The sequence below is a fragment of the Polyodon spathula genome, chromosome 2 (assembly GCF_017654505.1).
Source record: "Polyodon spathula isolate WHYD16114869_AA chromosome 2, ASM1765450v1, whole genome shotgun sequence".
NCBI classification, from domain to species: domain Eukaryota; kingdom Metazoa; phylum Chordata; class Actinopteri; order Acipenseriformes; family Polyodontidae; genus Polyodon; species Polyodon spathula.
The window spans coordinates 61,223,823-61,241,869 of NC_054535.1; the positions used below are offsets into that span (position 1 = coordinate 61,223,823).

An 18,047-nucleotide genomic window follows, 5' to 3' on the forward strand; every position below is an offset into this window, starting at 1 on the left:
AGTGGGCTTTTAAAACCCCAATCATGTAAACACAATAAAAAATGCACTTCGTTTTGATGACTTACAGGGTCACCGTACTTTGCAGTACAGGCTTGAAACACATATAATTGGATGGGGGGGATTAAATGTCATAATTTCCAAGATGCTACTGTAAAAAATAGTTTTTGTGAATTTTTATAGGAAGGGTGTCAAATGCAGCCAACAGCTTTCATACAAGCTTTATCTCGGCACCAAGGTCTTAGTTTCATTTTAATCTGGCTAATTGCGTGCTAGTGCACAATCAGGTTAACTGGCTTGAGTGCAGAACTTAATAAAAAAAAAAAGATCAGACTTTAAACACCAAGAACAACTCTATTACACTGAACAAAAATGTAAACGCAACATGCCAAAATTTCAAAGATTTTACTGAGTTACAGTTCATACAAGGAAATAAGTCAATTGAAATAAATTCATTAGTCCCTAATCTATGGATTTCACATGACTGGGAATACAGATATGCATCTGTTGGTCAAAAAAAAAAGGTAAGGGCCATAATCAGAAAACCAGTCAGTATCTGGTGTGACTACCATTTGCCTCATGCCGCGCGACACATCTTCGCATAGAGTTGATCAGGGTGTTGATTGTGGCCTGTGGAATGTTGTCCCACTCTATAATGGCTGTGCGAAGTTGCTGGATATTGGCGGGAACTGGAACATGCTGTCGTACACGTCGATCCAGAGCATCCCAAACATGCTCAATGGGTGACATGTCTGGTGAGTATGCAGGCCATGGAAGAACTGGGACATTTTCAGCTTCCAGGAATTGTGTACAAATCCTTGTGACATGGGGCCGTGCATTATCATGCTGAAACAGGAGGTGATGGCGGCAGATGAATGGCCTCAGGATCTCATCACGGTATCTCTGTGCATTCAAATTGCCACCGATAAAATGCAGTTATGTTTGTTGTCTGTAGCTTATGCCTGCCCATACCATAACCCCACCGTCACAATGGGGCACTCTGTTCACAACACTGACATCAGCAAACCACTCGCCCACACGACGCAAAAATACACACTGTCTGCCATCTGCCCGGTACAGTTGAAACCGGGATTCATCTGTGAACAGCACACTTCTCCAGCATGTCTGTGGCCATCGAAGGTGAGCATTTGTCCACTGAAGTCGGTTACGACGCCGAACTGCAGTCAGGTCAAGACCCTGGTGAGGATGACAAGCACGCAGATGAGCTTCCCTGAGACGGTTTCTGACAGTTTGTGCAGAAATTCTTCGGTTCTGCAAACCCACAGTTTCATCTGCTGTCCGGGTGGCTGGTCTCAGACGATCCTGCAGGTGAAGAAGCCGGATGTGGAGGTCCAGGGCTGGCGTGGTCTGCGGTTGTGAGGCCGGTTGGACGTACTGCCAAATTCTCTAAAATGACATTGGAGGCGGCTTATGGTAGAGAAATGAACATTCAATTCTCTGGAAACAGCTCTGGTGGACATTCCTGCAGTCAGCATGCCAATTGCATGCTTCCTCAAAACTTGAAACATCTGTGACATTGTGTTATGTGACAAAACTGCACATTTTACATCTTTTATTGTCCCCAGCTCAAGGTTCACCTGTGTAATGATCATGCTGTTTAATCAGCTTCTTGATATGCCACACTTGTCAGGTGGACAGCTTATTTTTGCAAAGGAGAAATGCTCACTAACAGGGATGTAAACAAGTTTGTGCACAAAATTTGAGAGAAATGAGCTTTTTGAGTATATGGAAAATTTCTGAGATCTTTTATTTCAGCTCATGAAACATGGGACCAACACTTTACATGTTGTGTTTATATTTTTGTTCAGTGTAAAAGGACAGACCTCTGAAGAAAAGTCAAAAGATGAGAAAGCTGACGGGTCTACAGAAGCACACACCTCACCACAGGGTTTCCATTGTATAAAATATAAATGCCAGCCTCTTTATTTCCATAGATTTGATTGCTGCGAATGATGCCCTTTCCGTTGCCAAGGATGACAATCCCTGAGCGAAGGCCACTGTGTATCCTATTACACTGCAGATAAAAGCAGCAAGAGAAAGAGGGAGAAAGGAACAGAAACATCAAAATGTGTAAATAGCAAGGAGCAATTTAAAAAACAACTGGTACAGAACTCTAACTGTACTAAAAGTAAACAAAATGCCAAAAAACTACCTTTACCTACCTACCTAACCTCTAAAAAATGCCTTTAAACTACAACAAGAATCAAAACAGCTTTGAGAAACTAAAACCACAAATAAGAAATGTATTTCTTTTTGTAAACAAAACAAAGCATAATAAAAGGGGAATGGCATCTCATAGAATGGTTTCTAAATACAGTAAAAGCACAGCAAAATGGATGTGAAAAACCATATAGTCTGCATCACTGATGTGGTAACTAAACAATTAACTTTTACTGGACAGCACCCGCAACGGAACTTTATTGAATTAATCAAAGAATACAGCTGTGTATATCATGTAGTTTCTATCATTGATATGGTCAGTGGATGGAAAAAAATGTGGCAGATAAATTATTTTTACCGAACACCACCTGTAATAAAGAGTCAGGTCAAAGTAAAAAAAAAAAAAAATTGGTTTTTGAGAAATGAGGCTCTGACAGTGGTGCAGTGGATCTTTGTAAAATGGCAGCTATACTATCATATATCAAAGTGAACGGTATATATATTTGAGAAGGTTTCATAACATTGAAAATACGAAGCTGGCATCTCCAATGGTTTATGATAAAATACTAACAGATGAAAAATAGACAACAGGGGGGCTCCTGAGTATCTGGTAAAGGTGCTCCACGTGGAGTGCAGGATGCGCCCTGTAGCCTGGAGGTCACCAATTCCCTTTTAATCAATTCAAATTTCTATTCCAATCATTTTACAACAAAGGCTTTATTGAGAAAAACAAAGCCTGTGGCATAAACCTCACACTATGCCGTAAAATGGAATAGGAATAGGAATTGTATAAAAGGGAACTGGGATTGGAAATGGAATTGGAATTGAAAAAATTGAATTGTCCCCAACCCTGGTTTGAGCATGATCAAAGTTCTTCAAAAAATTAGATAGACTTGGGAGGTCTCTTCACAGTTAAATATGCTTCAAAGAAATTAGATCAAAGAAAACAGTTTCACTCCTTGCCCTATCATTGTGTAGATAAAGCTAACCAATTAGCTTTCAAATACTTTTGATTACTTACATAATCAGATGATCTCTATTCCATTTTTTATATCCAATAAACCAAACTGAATTTTTGTGTATATGTATGTGTGTATATATATAAACAAGTAAAAAAAAAAAACAGCTATTAGTACTATTTTAAATCTTGTTTGACTGAATGTTTTCTTTTTAAGTAACCTCTGAATTAATTACAAATAAATGAATAAGGTCATTAATATACTTATCCCTTAAATGTCACACTAAAATTAGTGGTTAGGTTTGAGGCTAGAGTTTAATGAAAATGAGGGAACACTATTTTTGCTGAGGAAATTTAAAGTTAACTGTGATTACCAGGATGAGAGGGTTAGCTCCCTTGCGGATATCCACACCTGCCTCTGCATTCGAATGGATGTTGTTGTCAGCGATCAGGCCGTACGCAGACAGCCGCATAAACACCCCAGAGGCTTTACAGTGGCAGATTTCATTCTTCAACATGATGATCTGTTGGAGAGGACAAAAATAGGCAAAATAAAGAGAAACATCATAAATAATGAAAATGTCTCTGTTCTTCAAATGTAAAAACCATTTAAAGTGTTTAATAAGTACCCTCTAAAATGACAGCCAATGAGTAAAAAACAGAAATAAAATTGGATTTACTGTGGTCTGTAGAAATGTACAATTAAAGCTCGAAAGTCTTATTTGCATACGGTACAAATACGATTGAAAAGGGCTGTTTATTGATTTATTTTAATTTTGTAAACGTAATGTCTAAGGCTACGTACACACACAGGCTAAATGCGATTGTGAGTTCACCTTTTGCTCTTAATACGGTTTATCGTACACACGTACACCTTTCGTTACTGAAGTGAGTGTGCTCCCTGTTTAAACAAACCACTGAACTCAGGTCATCATTACATGCCAATCGTGAGGTTTTGTGTAATAACATGGAGGCTGTGTTTTAGTTTATGCTTTTTGAAGTACTGTACGTAATCGATCGAGAGCTTGTCAAGCACAACTATGCTTTTTTCTGCAAAACCAGTGGAGACGCCATTTTGCCCTTTCTGCACTGCTGAATACAGTGAGATGGTCTGCAGTACCATAAAGGTAGATCGAAACATTTCGCGATCTTCCGACCAGGCTGGTGGGAACGACTTGAGTGGTTTCCAAATGACTGGATAAAAAATGTATGCATATCCAAACAGTCGTATATGCATCTTTGTTATTTAATGAGACATTTCCTGGAGTGCCAAAAACACACAGATGAGACGTTCGGAATCGGTGGAAAAATGAGTTGCGGTCGCACTGTGGCATTTGGGGATACAAATTGTCCCATATTGTTTTATTTAAGTTGCAAAACCAAAAATACATTTATTTTTCTTACAACAAAATATTATACAACTGTACTTTGAATAAAAAGTATATTATATGTTTGCACTATTTACCACTGTTCACCAATATTACAAAATCAACTTGGCTCATCAGGCACCTATCTATCTATATATATGTGTGTGTGTGTGTGTGTGTGTGTGTGTGTGTGTGTGTAAGGTATGAACCACGACGGGCCTTGCGGTTCCCTTGAAGTGGTATCATTGGAACCGCACGACCTGCCATTTCTGGGAAGAAAATTAATTTAAATAATTAAAACACATTTGAATTAAGACAAAACCAGAAACTTTTATTGTGTATACATCCACAGTGTAATATAGTACCAAATTTAATTAAATTCATTGTTCGCTTATTAAAAATAAATTGCACGTTCGTTTATTGTGAATTTCTGCATCGAAAGTGCCATCTCACTAGAAACTACAGGACTGACCACAAGCTGTGATGATGGACAGTTTCAAATGACAGGAGGAAGTAATGAGAGCAGCTGCGATGGAAACTGAAGCCAGATCTTGAAATGAGTTTGTGAACTCGTTATAGGCAAGGTACACATAATCTAGTACGTCCTTTTGGATCTCAAAATATGTTTCTGTTAGTTGTAGGACACCCTCGTCTCTAAATCATGCCAGATTAAGTTGACAATCGAACCAGATTTTACACACCAATCTGGTCACGGTGTCAGGGGACAGTACCTCAGTTTCCCGCAGACACTGCAAATCCAGGCCGGTAATTCGGGGGATGGTGTCTGGCCTTGTCTTTACCTGCCTTTCAAAGACTTTTCCTGACTGATAGTTTTATGTTATTGCTGGTTTTAAACTTGCTGTCAGCAGAGATGTTAAAACCTCTACTGTTAAAATATGTACTTAGTCCAACAGAGCATAATAAAACTGGAGACTAAATGCACTGGTCTTCAGTTAAACTTGCACTGGTATAAAATTCCCTTAATGTTGTTGAGATTTCTTTAACTTATTTCCATAAAATGAATGTCCATATTTATATTTTTTCTATAAATACATTAACCAGCCCATGCTGTAGTTTTTTGTGTGTTTTTTTCAATCCTTGTTTTTTTCTATTTCACTTAGCTGTTCCTCATATACTGCTATGTGTCTACTCTTGCTGGTGCACTTATTTTTTTTTCAGATGGACTGCTGTCTTCACTCAGAAAGTTGGTGTTGTACCAGTTATGTGAAGTTTCATCCCCAAATATCTTAAAGGAAATAAGTGAAATGCCACTCATTTTTGGCTATGGTTTTGTAACTAATAACAAATAAAATGGCAGTTTGTCATGGAATTTAGAATGTAGTGGTGCGTAGTGATTTATTCAGTGTGAGGCGGCTCATTAGTATGCAGGCTGTGCTATACACTATATATATGCACGGTCATGAGATGCTATTTAACCAGCAAAAGCTGTTATTTTTCCAAGCCGTGTTTATATATATATATGTGGTAGATGCACTATCTAGTGCAGTGGTCCTCAAAGTGGTGCCCGTGGCCAAATTCCTGCCCGCAAAGCCAGGCCATCGTACCCACGGCACCTGTTCTTAAATTACACTATGTAACACAATTTTTGTTCCTGGGTAGTAAGTGTTATTTCCTAATTGCTTATGCCTCAAAAGTATAGAAAATGGCTATTATTCCCCACAAACTTTGCTTTTGTGACCAGGACAGGGTAAATTTCAAAATATCACTATTTCCAATGAGAAAACGGGCAAATGTGTCTTTTCGTTCACATAAAGTCAGAAAAAAACAACATATGAATCCAAATTAACATGTATTTATACTAAATACAAAAATGACTACAAAAGATTTAGAAGTGAGTAGTTTTTCGAGATCCAAGAAAGCAAGACCCCATCTATCCTCTTATTTCAGTTGATTCATGGTTATCTGTGTAAACATGCTATTTAAAAATATCTGCATTGCGCATTTTATATAAATTATTTAAAGAATAAGCGCAGCACGCACAATTACTGCCTGAGACTTGGCCTTATCAGAGTGAGCCAATAATAACTCCCACTAAAACTCTATATATCAAGGGAAAGCAGTGTGTAAGATAAGATCCTATGCAATAGTCAGCGTGCCCGCAAACAGCCAAGTAAGATCAATTTATGCCCATGTCCAAATTACTTTGAGGACCACTTGTTTCTTGCTGGAAGCGATACAAAAAGTTTGGTCTGCAATGTATTACCGTGGCAAACTTTTCAATTACTTTATTATTAAAGTCAGGAATGTCAGTCGTGTCTTTTTCAATTGATAAGATGGCTAAAGAATTTAATCGTTCAGTTTTCATACTGTTTCTCAAGAAGGTTTCAGTGTTGAGAAGCACCTTTTTGCCTTTGCTGTAGTCTCTGGAGTGCTAATAACTATCTACAGTAGTTTTGTAATTTCTCTGGAAATGTTTTGTCCAAGTTGTTATATATCATCAGTTCAAGTATACTTAATACATTTTCAGCACTTTTAAAATCTTTAGTTTCATACACTGTATGTAAGTCATTGCATAAAAATATCTTTCAAAGCATTGGATATGCTTGAACTGTTTCTTCTAGTACACTGTCTGGGAAATCTACCTGATACTCATGAAAACGATCACTCTGCAGCCATTTTGCAGCAACAAGGTGCTTTCTAAAAGCAAACCGTTCCTTGGCATGAAAGATTATGATTTCACAAATTTTCAAGGCAGACGTGTCACGATCTTCAGTGGTATTTGGGCCTCTTCTTTTTCAAATTAGTGGCAGGTCCTCAGGGAGGCTAAATTCTAGCATTCCAACAGATGCTCGGATGTCCTGAATGCTTTCAACAAATTGAGTGACTGCTGCATTAGTATCAACAGATGTGATATTTCTTGCCTGAAGTTTCCCATAAAAATATCTACTTTCAGCATTGTCTTTTGGAACAAGTACAGGAAGTGCAGAATCTCTGTCATTGAGGCTATGGCAAAAACCATTTGCTTCTCTAACTGTGATGCTGTCAGTCTCCTGAATCTCTGATTGTTTGAAAACACTCCAGCAGATGTTCACGCTGTTCAAACACTGTCCTCACTGCTCGACTACGAAAATTCCACCTGGTTTGAGGAGCAGTCTTTTCTTTACGACTTCATCCAACAGTAGGGAATGCACCCTCAGCCTCCAGAACAGCAGAGTCCCTGCTTTTGACTCAGGAGCCCAAGAAGCGGGCCTAGGCACATTCCCCACTATCGGGGACACGGTCACAGTGTTGGTGCATGGTTTCACTTTCACCAAGGGGGATAAGGACCCAATCTGCCCGTCAAAGCCTGCTGAAAGGCACAAATCAGGCGATGGGTATAAAAAAAATACCAAAAGCCTTGGATATGCCTTGGAGCACGGTCAAGACGATTATTAAGAAGTGGAAGGTGTATGGCACCACCAAGACCCTGTCTTGATCAGGCCATCCCTCCAAACTGTATGACCGAGCAAGAAGGAAACTGATCAGAGAGGCTACTAAAAAGCCAATGGCAACTTTGCAAGAACTAGTCTTTTATGGCCAAGAGTGGTCGAAGTGTGCATGTGACAACAATATCCCAAGCACTCCACAAATCTGGCCTATATGGTAGGGTGGCAAGAAGGAAGCCATTACTCGAAAGCCCACCTTGACTACAAGCAAAAAAACAGATTCTATACCCATGTGGCAAATAGTTTAAACTATTTTGAACTTTTTGGCCTAAATGCAAAGCGTTATGTTTGGCGCAAACCCAACACAGCACATCACCCAAAGAACTCCATCCCTACTGTGAAGCATCATGTTATGGGGATGTTTCTCATCGGCAAGGACTGGGGCACTTGTCAGGATAGAAGGGAAAATGAATGGAGCAAAGTACAGAGAAGAAAACCTGCCGCCCTCTGCAAGAAAGCGGAAACTGGGATGGAAGTTCACCTTTCAGCATGAAAACGACCCAAAGCACAAAGAAAATTTGTGGCATGACTTGAAGATTACTGTCCATCAACGCTCCCCAAGGAACTTGACAGAGCTTGAACAGTTCTATAAAGAAGAATAGTCAAATATTGTCAAATCTAGGTGTGCAAAGTTGATAGAGACCTATCCCAACAGACTCACAGCTGTAATTGGGAGTGGAGACTTATCCAATTATGATCTTTCAGTTTTGTATTTTTAATATATCATTTTTTTCTCAATAAAAACTTTTTTCCCCTTACCAGTGAGGAGTATGGTGTGTAGATAAGTGGAAAAAAATAGTCATTTAAATGCATGAAACTTAGGCACTGACACAACAAAATGTGAAAAAAGTGCAAGGGGATGTAGACTTTCTACAGGCATTGTATATACATAAGAACATAAGAAAGTTTGCAAATGAGAGAAGGCCATTCGGCCCACCTTGCTCGTTTGGTTGTTAGTAGCTTATTGATCCCAGAATCTCATCAAGCAGCTTTTTGAAGGATCCCAGGGTGTCAGCTTCAACAACATTACTGGAGAGTTGATTCCAGACCCTCACAATTCTCTGTGTAAAAAAGTGCCTCCTATTTTCTGTTCTGAATGCCCCTTTGTCTAAACTCCATTTGTGACCCCTGGTCCTTGTTTCTTTTTTCAGGCTGAAAAAGTCCCTTGCGTCGACACTGTCAATTAGAATTTTGAATGCTTGAATTAGGTCGCCACGTAGTCTTCTTTGTTCACGACTGAACAGATTATATTCTTTTAGCCTGTCTGCATATGACATGCCTTTTAAGCACGGAATAATTCTGGTTGCTCTTCTTTGCACTCTTTCTAGAGCAGCAATATCTTTTTTATAGCGAGGTGACCAGAACTGCACACAATATTCAAGATGAAGTCTTACTAGTGCATTGTACAGTTTTAACATTACTTCCCTTGATTTAAATTCGACACTTTTCACAATGTATCCGAGCATCTTGTTAGCCTTTTTTATAGCTTCCCCACATTGTCTAGATGAAGACATTTCTGAGTCAACAAAAACTCCTAGGTCTTTTTCATAGATTCCTTCTCCAATTTCAATATCGCCCATATGATATTTATAATGTACAGTTTTATTTCCTGCGTGCTGTACCTTATACTTTTCTCTATTAAATGTCATTTGCCATGTGTCTGCCCAGTTCTGAATCTTGTCTAGATCATTTTGAATGACCTTTGCTGCTGCAATAGTGTTAGCCACTCCTCCTACTTTTGTGTCGTCTGCAAATTTAACAAGTTTGATTACATGCACGGAGAGTACACACTGAAAAATAAACCAAAACAATCACAAAAAAAAAAATCATATAGACCGTAGTGATAGAAATAGGCAGCCCCAAGAAAATTGAGAAAACAAACAAAACAAAAAACCTGCGCAAAACATTTGAAAAAATAAAAATTCAGTGTCCAACCTGACTGACTGCCATTTATCAAAAAAGTGAAGCCCATCCAAGTCTGCTTTAGATTCAAATATTCAAGGAAAAGAACGGAACACCTTTTCTTTTTTCTTGCACCTTTTAGTGGAGAGAAAAATTGATTGAAAAATTTTTGTCTTCTGTAACTAACTCCATTTAAAATACAGTAGACAATGCTTTTTAAGTTAAGCAACAAAAAATGGCAAAAAATATCAAAATAAAAACAAAAAAAAAATATGGCCATGCTCTTTCATTCCCAGCAAACCTGGGGTGCGTTCAATAGCCTGCCTGCTAAAGAACATTTCATAATGTTTTCTATTTAACACCCTGTTTTTTCAAAAAAGTATGGGAAGTAACAAAAATTCAATAATAAATGACAATTAATTAAATGTTAAATTTAAGCAAGTATCGAATATTGAATTTGAGCAGTAAAAGTACTGGAATTAATATTAAATTAATGTATCAAATGTTCTAACTTAACATCAAATAATAACTTTACAATTTATGATGGTGGCTTACAATTTTTGAATGTTGTAAATTATACCACGAAATTGTTAAAAACTAGCATCAAAATTATAGGTGAGCCACACATTCAACAGTGAGCTACATGATCAATTCGGTGTGCTACTTTGTCATTCGATGTACTTTTTAACCATTCGATGCATGCACTTACAAACTGTCAACCATCTGCCCATTCCCACCCCTTCCACATTCAGTTTTCAGCCAATGAGAGGCTTCAATTTTCACAATGAAGTATGGTAGCTGTCTTGTTCCGTCTGTAGATATTAAAAAGGCTCTTGTTGTTGTTTTACCTGTTTTATGTAGAAAGTTGCATATTATAAAACGTTATTAAGCCTTACGTCTTTTTACAATGGTTTTTATTTTATTAGGTTCACATAGCTGAAGCTGCTAGGCCCGACATAGCTACCCAGCTACAGAACTACGCTGGACAAAAAATTATTCTGGAGAGAAATATGCTAGAAATTGATACCGTTTTGCACATTTTAGAGTGGCTAAAAAAGTATTTTTTAATTCAGAGGAAAGCAGAATTCATGACTAACAGGTGTTGTAACCAATTCAGTACCTCCCTCAGAAACCTGTATCCCCTGGCGCATTGCGCAATCGTAAAATGAGATCGTCCTACAGGCACATCTAATCTTTCTTTTTCTCATGTCTGAGGTCAAATACGAGTGATGTGCACACGTATCGATTTTCGGCTGCATTTTGCAATCATTTACTAACTTTTTCAACAGGACGGCATGATTTCTTTGCGATGTGTATAATCATTTATAGTTTGTTTTAATTAAAAACGTCTTTGACATGCACCCAAAAACAATCTTTAAATAATTAATGCTTAATGTATTAACTATGCGACCTACCTGTTTATAAATGATTGTGCTGATTTCAAAGCCTATTTTTTATATTTTTTTTGGATTTCAAAACTTGAAAGTTGAAAGTAAATGATCATGAATGTTGCTGTTCTGTGGCTTGTGCTGTTATGTCTAGAATAAACAATTATATTAAAAATATATAATGTATTACATATAACGTTACTGTTTATATATATTTATTTATATATTTCTTTTATATTCAGTACACACACAAGTGAGAAACACAGAGGATACCAAATTAGCCAGCTGACAATATCTTCGCAGCGACAGCGAGGGGAAGCAACAGCGAGTGGGAGAAGTACAGGCGTGGAAAAGTGCAGAGCAGTTTAGAAGCAGTAAGGAGAAATTGCATCTTTAATTGCTTTAATCAGAAAACACAGGACATTGGGGAAACACAGCAGCAGCTCAAAGTCAAACAGCCGCATGTGTTTTTCTGATAACAAACAAGCTGAAACTCGGAGCAGCTGATTCAAATTCAGCGTCGTTCTGAGACACGGGCGAGGGGAGGAGCCAACAGCACAGCAGAACAACGCAGTTAAACAAGGCAGTTTTCCCAGCGACAGCGAGTGGAAGCGACAGCGAGTGGGAGAAGTACAGGTGTGGAAAAGTGCAGAGCAGTTTAGAAGCAGTTTGAAAGCAGGTTGACAGCTGCAGAAGAAACTAAACTTCAAAAAAAAAACCTCAACATGGTCTTCCAGCCAGTAATCTGTGACACCTGCTTGATGTGGGAAATCCGAGAGAACCCAGCGGAGCTAAACCAAGTGTGCGTAAAGTGCCGCGCAATCCAGGATTTGCATAAACTAGTAAGTATGCTAGAAATGGAGCTGGAAGAAGTGAGACAGCAACAGGATATTGAGGAACTGGCACACCCACAATTCATGGAAGTCTGCATCACCCCTAACAGAGTGAAAGTCACCAGGGAGAAAGAAGGTCAGAACAGCTGGGTTCAGGTAGGCAGAAGCAGGGAAAAAAAGAAACTTCGTCAAACACAACCACCAGAAATCAAAACAACCAACAAATTTGAGTCACTTCAGAATTTTGATGAGCAGAACCAACAACAAGAGAATGAAAGGAACAACATCCAGGACCCTATTGACAGTGGTGACCAGACAGCAAAAAGAAGGGAGGTCATGATTGTTGGGGACTCCATATTGAGAAACACAGCAAGTTCAATTTGCAGTTTGGACCCCCTTACTACAACAGTGTGCTGCCTTCCGGGAGCCTCGGTCAAGCACATCACTGAGAACGTGGACAGGCTCCTAGAACGAACAGGAGACGACCCGGTAGTAGTCGTCCACATCGGTACAAACAACATTGGAAGAGACAGACCAAAATCCCTGCAAAACAAATTCAGAGAGCTAGGAAGGAAATTAAAAGAGAAAACCAAAACTGTGGTATTTTCTGGTATACTACCGGCACCTTGCAAAGGACCATATGGACAGCTGGAAATAATTAATCAAAACGCATGGCTGAAGACGTGGTGCACACGGGAAGGCTTCACCTATCTTGATCATTGGACCACATTCTACAACAAGGACTATCTGTATAGACGGGATGGACTGCACTTAAATAACAAGGGAACCAGTCTACTTGGAGAAAAGATCCTCGAGCAGGTTCAGAAGCATTTAAACTAGAAAGGAAGGGGGGAGAAATCACCAAAAAAACAGAAGGGAGACCGCATCAAAACAAGGACAACAACTCAGGTAAGACAACCATTAAATGTATTTATCTAAATGCTAGAAGTATCAGAAACAAAATTTTAGAACTTGAAGCTACTGCACTAACAAGTAACTATGATGTGATAGGTGTTACAGAAACTTGGTTGTCTGAGAGTGATGGGGACGAATATAATATTTGTGGGTATACACTGTATAGGAAAGACAGGCAGGACAGAAGAGGGTAGCGCTATACATAAGAAACAGTCTTGAAGCCCAGGGGTTAAACCTGGACAAAGAAAACAAAGCCGAATCAATATGGGTCAGAATAACGGACAAAAATTCAAAGGGCATAATAATAGGAGCATGCTATAGACCGCCAGATTCAGACAGTGAGCAAAATAATCTGTTATACAATGACATTAGAAATACGTGTAGCAAAGGAGAAGCCATACTAATGGGGGATTTCAACTTCCCCCATATAAAATGGGAAAACCCGGTGGGTAGCACGACGGATGAAATTGAAATGGTGGAAATGACAAATGACTGCTTCCTAACACAGTCTGTCAAGGCACCGACTAGAGGGGAGGCATGCCTTGATTTAGTCTTTTCAAATAACGAAGACAGAATAACTAAAACAGAGGTCAAAGAACCACTGGGAAACTCAGACCACAACATGGTCTCATTTGAAGTGTTTTTTAAAACCCCAAAAGTAAGGAAGGCCAAGAGAGAAATAGAAATGAACATTGCTAAGGGAGCTAAAACCAATTCCAAAATGTTTTTCCAATATTACAACAGCAAGAGAACATTCAAACAGGAGATTAAATGTTTAAGAGATACAAATGGCAAAATCGTAGAGGAAGAAAAAAAAATAGCAAATATGTTAAATGATTACTTTTCACAAGTTTTTACAAAGGAAGATACTGACAACATGCTCCACATGTCATCCAGTTCCTATCCAGTTTTAAATAACTTTAGCATAACTGAGGCAGAAGTGTTAAAGGGACTAGGAGCTCTTAAAATAAACAAATCCCCTGGGCCGGATGAGATCCTCCCAGTAGTACTCAAATAAATGAAAGAAGTAATTTACAAACCGCTAACCAAGATCATGCAGCAGTCTCTTGACACAGGGGTGGTACCGACAGACTGGAAAATTGCAAACGTAATACCGATCCACAAAAAGGGAAACAAAACTGAACCAGGTAACTACAGACCAGTAAGCCTGACTTATATTATATGCAAACTTATGGAAACTATAATAAGATCCAAAATGGAAAATTAGCTATATGGTAACAGGGTCCTGGGAGACAATCAACATGGTTTTAGGAAAGGGAGATCGTGTCTAACTAACTTGCTTGATTTTTTTGAGGATGCAACATCGATAATGGATAATTGCAAAGCATATGACATGGTTTATTTAGATTTCCAGAAAGTTTTTCACAAAGCCCCGCACTAAAGATTAATTCTCAAACTGAACGCATGTGGGATTCAAGGAAACGCATGTACATGGATTAGGGAGTGGTTAAAATGTAGCAAACAGAAAGTACTGATTAGAGGAAAAACCTCAGAATGGAGTGTGGTAACCAGTGGTGTACCACAGGGATCAGTATTAGGTCCTCTGCTATTCCTAATCTACATTAAGAACAAAGAACATAAGAAAGTTTACAAACGAGAGGAAGCCATTCGGCCCATCTTGCTCATTTGGTTGTTAGTAGCTTATTGATCCCAGAATCTCATCAAGCAGCTTCTTGAAGGATCCCAGGGTGTCAGCTTCAACAACATTACATTCAACATCTCATCCGGCCCAGGGGATTTGTTTATTTTAAGCTCCTAGTCCCTTTAACACTTCTGCCTTGGTTATGCTAAAGTTATTTAAAACTGGATAGGAACTGGATGACATGTGGGGCATGTTGTCCGTATCTTCCTTTGTAAAAACTTGTGAAAAGTAATCATTTAATATATTTGCTATTTTTTTTCTTCATCTACAATTTTGCCATTTGTATCTCTTAGACATTTAACCTCCTCTTTGAATGTTCTCTTGCTGTTGTAATATAGGAAAAACATTTTGGAATTGGTTTTAGCTCCCTTAGCAATGTTCATTTCTATTTCTCTCTTGGCCTTTCTAACTTCCTTTTTGACTTGCATTTGCAGTTCCGTGTACTCTTTCTGTGTACTTTCTTTTTGGTCCCTTTTTAATGCTCTGTAAAGTGCCTTTTTTCGCTGAATATTTTTTTTAATTGATCTATTAAACCATTTTGGCAATTTAGTTTTACATTTAGATTTGTCTACTTTAGGGATGTAATTGTTTTGTGCCTCTAGTACTACATTTCTGAAGAACAGCCATCCTTTTTCTGTGGATGTTTTCTCTATTTTACTCCAATCTACTTCTGTTAGTCTCTGTTTCATACCTTCATAGTTTGCGTTTTTAAAATTGTAAACCTTAGCTTTAGTCCTTACTTTTGGGGTTTTAAAAAACACTTCAAATGAGACCATGTTGTGGTCTGAGTTTGCCAGTGGTTCTCTGACCTCTGTTTTAGTTATTCTATCTTCGTTATTTGAAAAGACTAAATCAAGGCATGCCTCCCCTCTAGTCGGTGCCTTGACAAATTGTGTTAGGAAGCAGTCATTTGTCATTTCCACCATTTCAATTTCATCCTTCGTGCTACCCACCGGGTTTTCCCATTTTATATGGGGGAAGTTGAAATCCCCCATTAGTATGGCTTCTCCTTTGCTACACGCATTTCTAATGTCATTGTATAACAGATTATTTTGCTCACCGTCTGAATCTGGCGGTCTATAGCATGCTCCTATTATTATGCCCTTTGAATTTTTGTCCGTTATTCTGACCCATATTGATTCGGCTTTGTTTTCTTTGTCCAGGTTTAACACCTGGGCTTCAAGACTGTTTCTTATGTATAGCGCTACCCCTCCTCCTCTTCTGTCCTGCCTGTCTTTCCTATACAGTGTATACCCACAAATATTATATTCGTCCCCATCACTCTCAGACAACCAAGTTTCTGTAACACCTATCACATCATAGTTACTTGTTAGTGCAGTAGCTTCAAGTTCTAAAATTTTGTTTCTGATACTTCTAGCATTTAGATAAATACATTTAATGGTTGTCTTACCTGAGTTGTTGTCCTTGTTTTGATGCGGTCTCCCTTCTGTTTTTTTGTTGATTTCTCCCCCCTTCCTTTCTAGTTTAAATGCTTCTGAACCTGCTTGAGGATCTTTTCTCCAAGTAGACTGGTTCCCTTGTTATTTAAGTGCAGTCCGTCCCATCTATACAGATAGTCCTCGTTGTAGAATGAGGTCCAATGATCAAGATAGGTGAAGCCTTCCCGTGTGCACCACGTCTTCAGCCATGCGTTTAGATGAATTATTTCCAGCTGTCGATATGGTCCTTTGCAAGGTGCCAGTAGTATACCAAAAAATACCACAGTTTTGGTTCTCTTTTCATTTCCTTCCTATCTCTCTGAATTTGTTTTGCAGGGATTTTGGTCTGTCTCTTCCAATGCTGTTTGTACCGATGTGGACGACTACTACCGGGTCGTCTCCTGTTCGTTCTAGGAGCCTGTCCACGTTCTCAGTGATGTGCTTGACCGAGGCTCCCGGAAGGCAGCACACTGTTGTAGTAAGGGGGTCCAAACTGCGAATTGAACTTGCTGTGTTTCTCAATATGGAGTCCCCAACAATCATGACCTCCCTTCTTTTTGCTGTCTGGTCACCACTGTTAGTAGGGTCCTGGATGTTGTTCCTTTCATTCTCTTGTTGTTGGTTTTGCTCATCAGAATTCTGAAGTGACTCAAATTTGTTGGTTGTTTTGATTTCTGGTGGTTGTGTTTGACGAAGTTTCTTTTTTAACCTGCTTCTGCCTACCTGAACCCAGCTGTTTTGACCTTCCATCTCCCTGGTGGCTTTCATTCTGTTAGGGGTGATGCAGACTTCCATGAATTGTGGGTGTGCCAGCTCCTCAAGATCATGTTGCTGTCTCATTTCTTCCAGATTAATTTCTAGCATACTTTCTAGTTTATGCAAGTACTGGATTGCGCGGCACTTTACGCACACTTGGTTTAGCTCTGCTGGGTTTTCTCGGATTTCCCACATCATGCAGGTGTCACAGATTACTGGCTGGAAGACCATGTTGATGTTTTTTTTTTTTTTGAAGTTTAGTTTCTTCTGCAGCTGTCAACTTGCTTTCAAACTGCTTCTAAATTACTCTGCACTTTTCCACACCTGTACTTCTTCCACGCTGTCACTTCCACTCACTGTCGCTGGGAAGACTGCCTCGTTATTAGCTGCGTTGTTCTGCTGTGCTGTTGGCTCCTCCCCTCGCCCGTGTCTCAGAACGGCGCTGAATTTGAATCAGCTGCTCCAAGTTTCAGCTTGTTTGTTATCAGAAAAACACACAAGGCTGTTTCCCCAATACCCTGTGTTTTCTGATTAAAGCAATTAAAGATGCACTTTCTCCTTACTGCTTCTAAACTGCTCTGCACTTTTCCATGTCTGTACTTCTCCCACGCTGCTAAGCTTATTCTTTAAATAATTTATATAAAATATGCAATGCAAATATTTTTAAATAGCATGTTTACACAGATAACCATGAATAATCTAAAATAAGAGGATAGATAGCATATTGCTTTGTTTCAATTTGGCAAATTTGTCAACACTACTCCTGGTTAAAGATCACTCATCTCCAGTACAATTATTCAGCGAAAGTGGAATAAAGAACGAAGTAAAATAAAATGGAATAAACTAAAGAAATGTGAAGTATAAAATGCACTTATGTACTGATTTTGCCGCCCTAAGTGGTCGGCTGTTGAGCCTAAATGGTGACGCCGGCGCTGATCGTGGCTGATAGCGATTTGGGGATGCTGTCCATTGGGGTGTTTTTAGTTTTTTAGTTTTTAGACAAAGTTCCAAAGCAGTAGTTACATCATATGTAATAAACTATACGATTAATATAATGGGTCAAATATATAGAAACATCTTGCTATACAGTACAGAGCATCGTATATCGAGGCTGCGCTTATTGTATTTTGCCAGTATTGCATGTACAGTTGTAATGTATCTATTAGAATACAGTGAATTAGCACTACAGCTATGGGCAAAAG

General features: G+C 38.8%; 1 protein-coding gene across 6 annotated transcripts in view; it reads right to left on the reverse strand.

Moving 5' to 3' along the window:
- The window catches only part of fbxo10 (F-box protein 10), a 129,144-nt gene that overhangs the window by 59,655 nt on the left and 51,442 nt on the right, over positions 1-18,047 (reverse strand). For all 6 annotated transcript variants that reach the window (XM_041226235.1, XM_041226226.1, XM_041226254.1 and 3 more), the window contains exons 4-5: positions 3,511-3,660; positions 1,896-2,032 (exon numbers count right to left, since the gene is read on the reverse strand). In XM_041226235.1, coding sequence (XP_041082169.1) covers positions 1,896-2,032; positions 3,511-3,660 — 287 coding nt within the window. The remainder of the gene's footprint in view (positions 1-1,895; positions 2,033-3,510; positions 3,661-18,047) is intronic.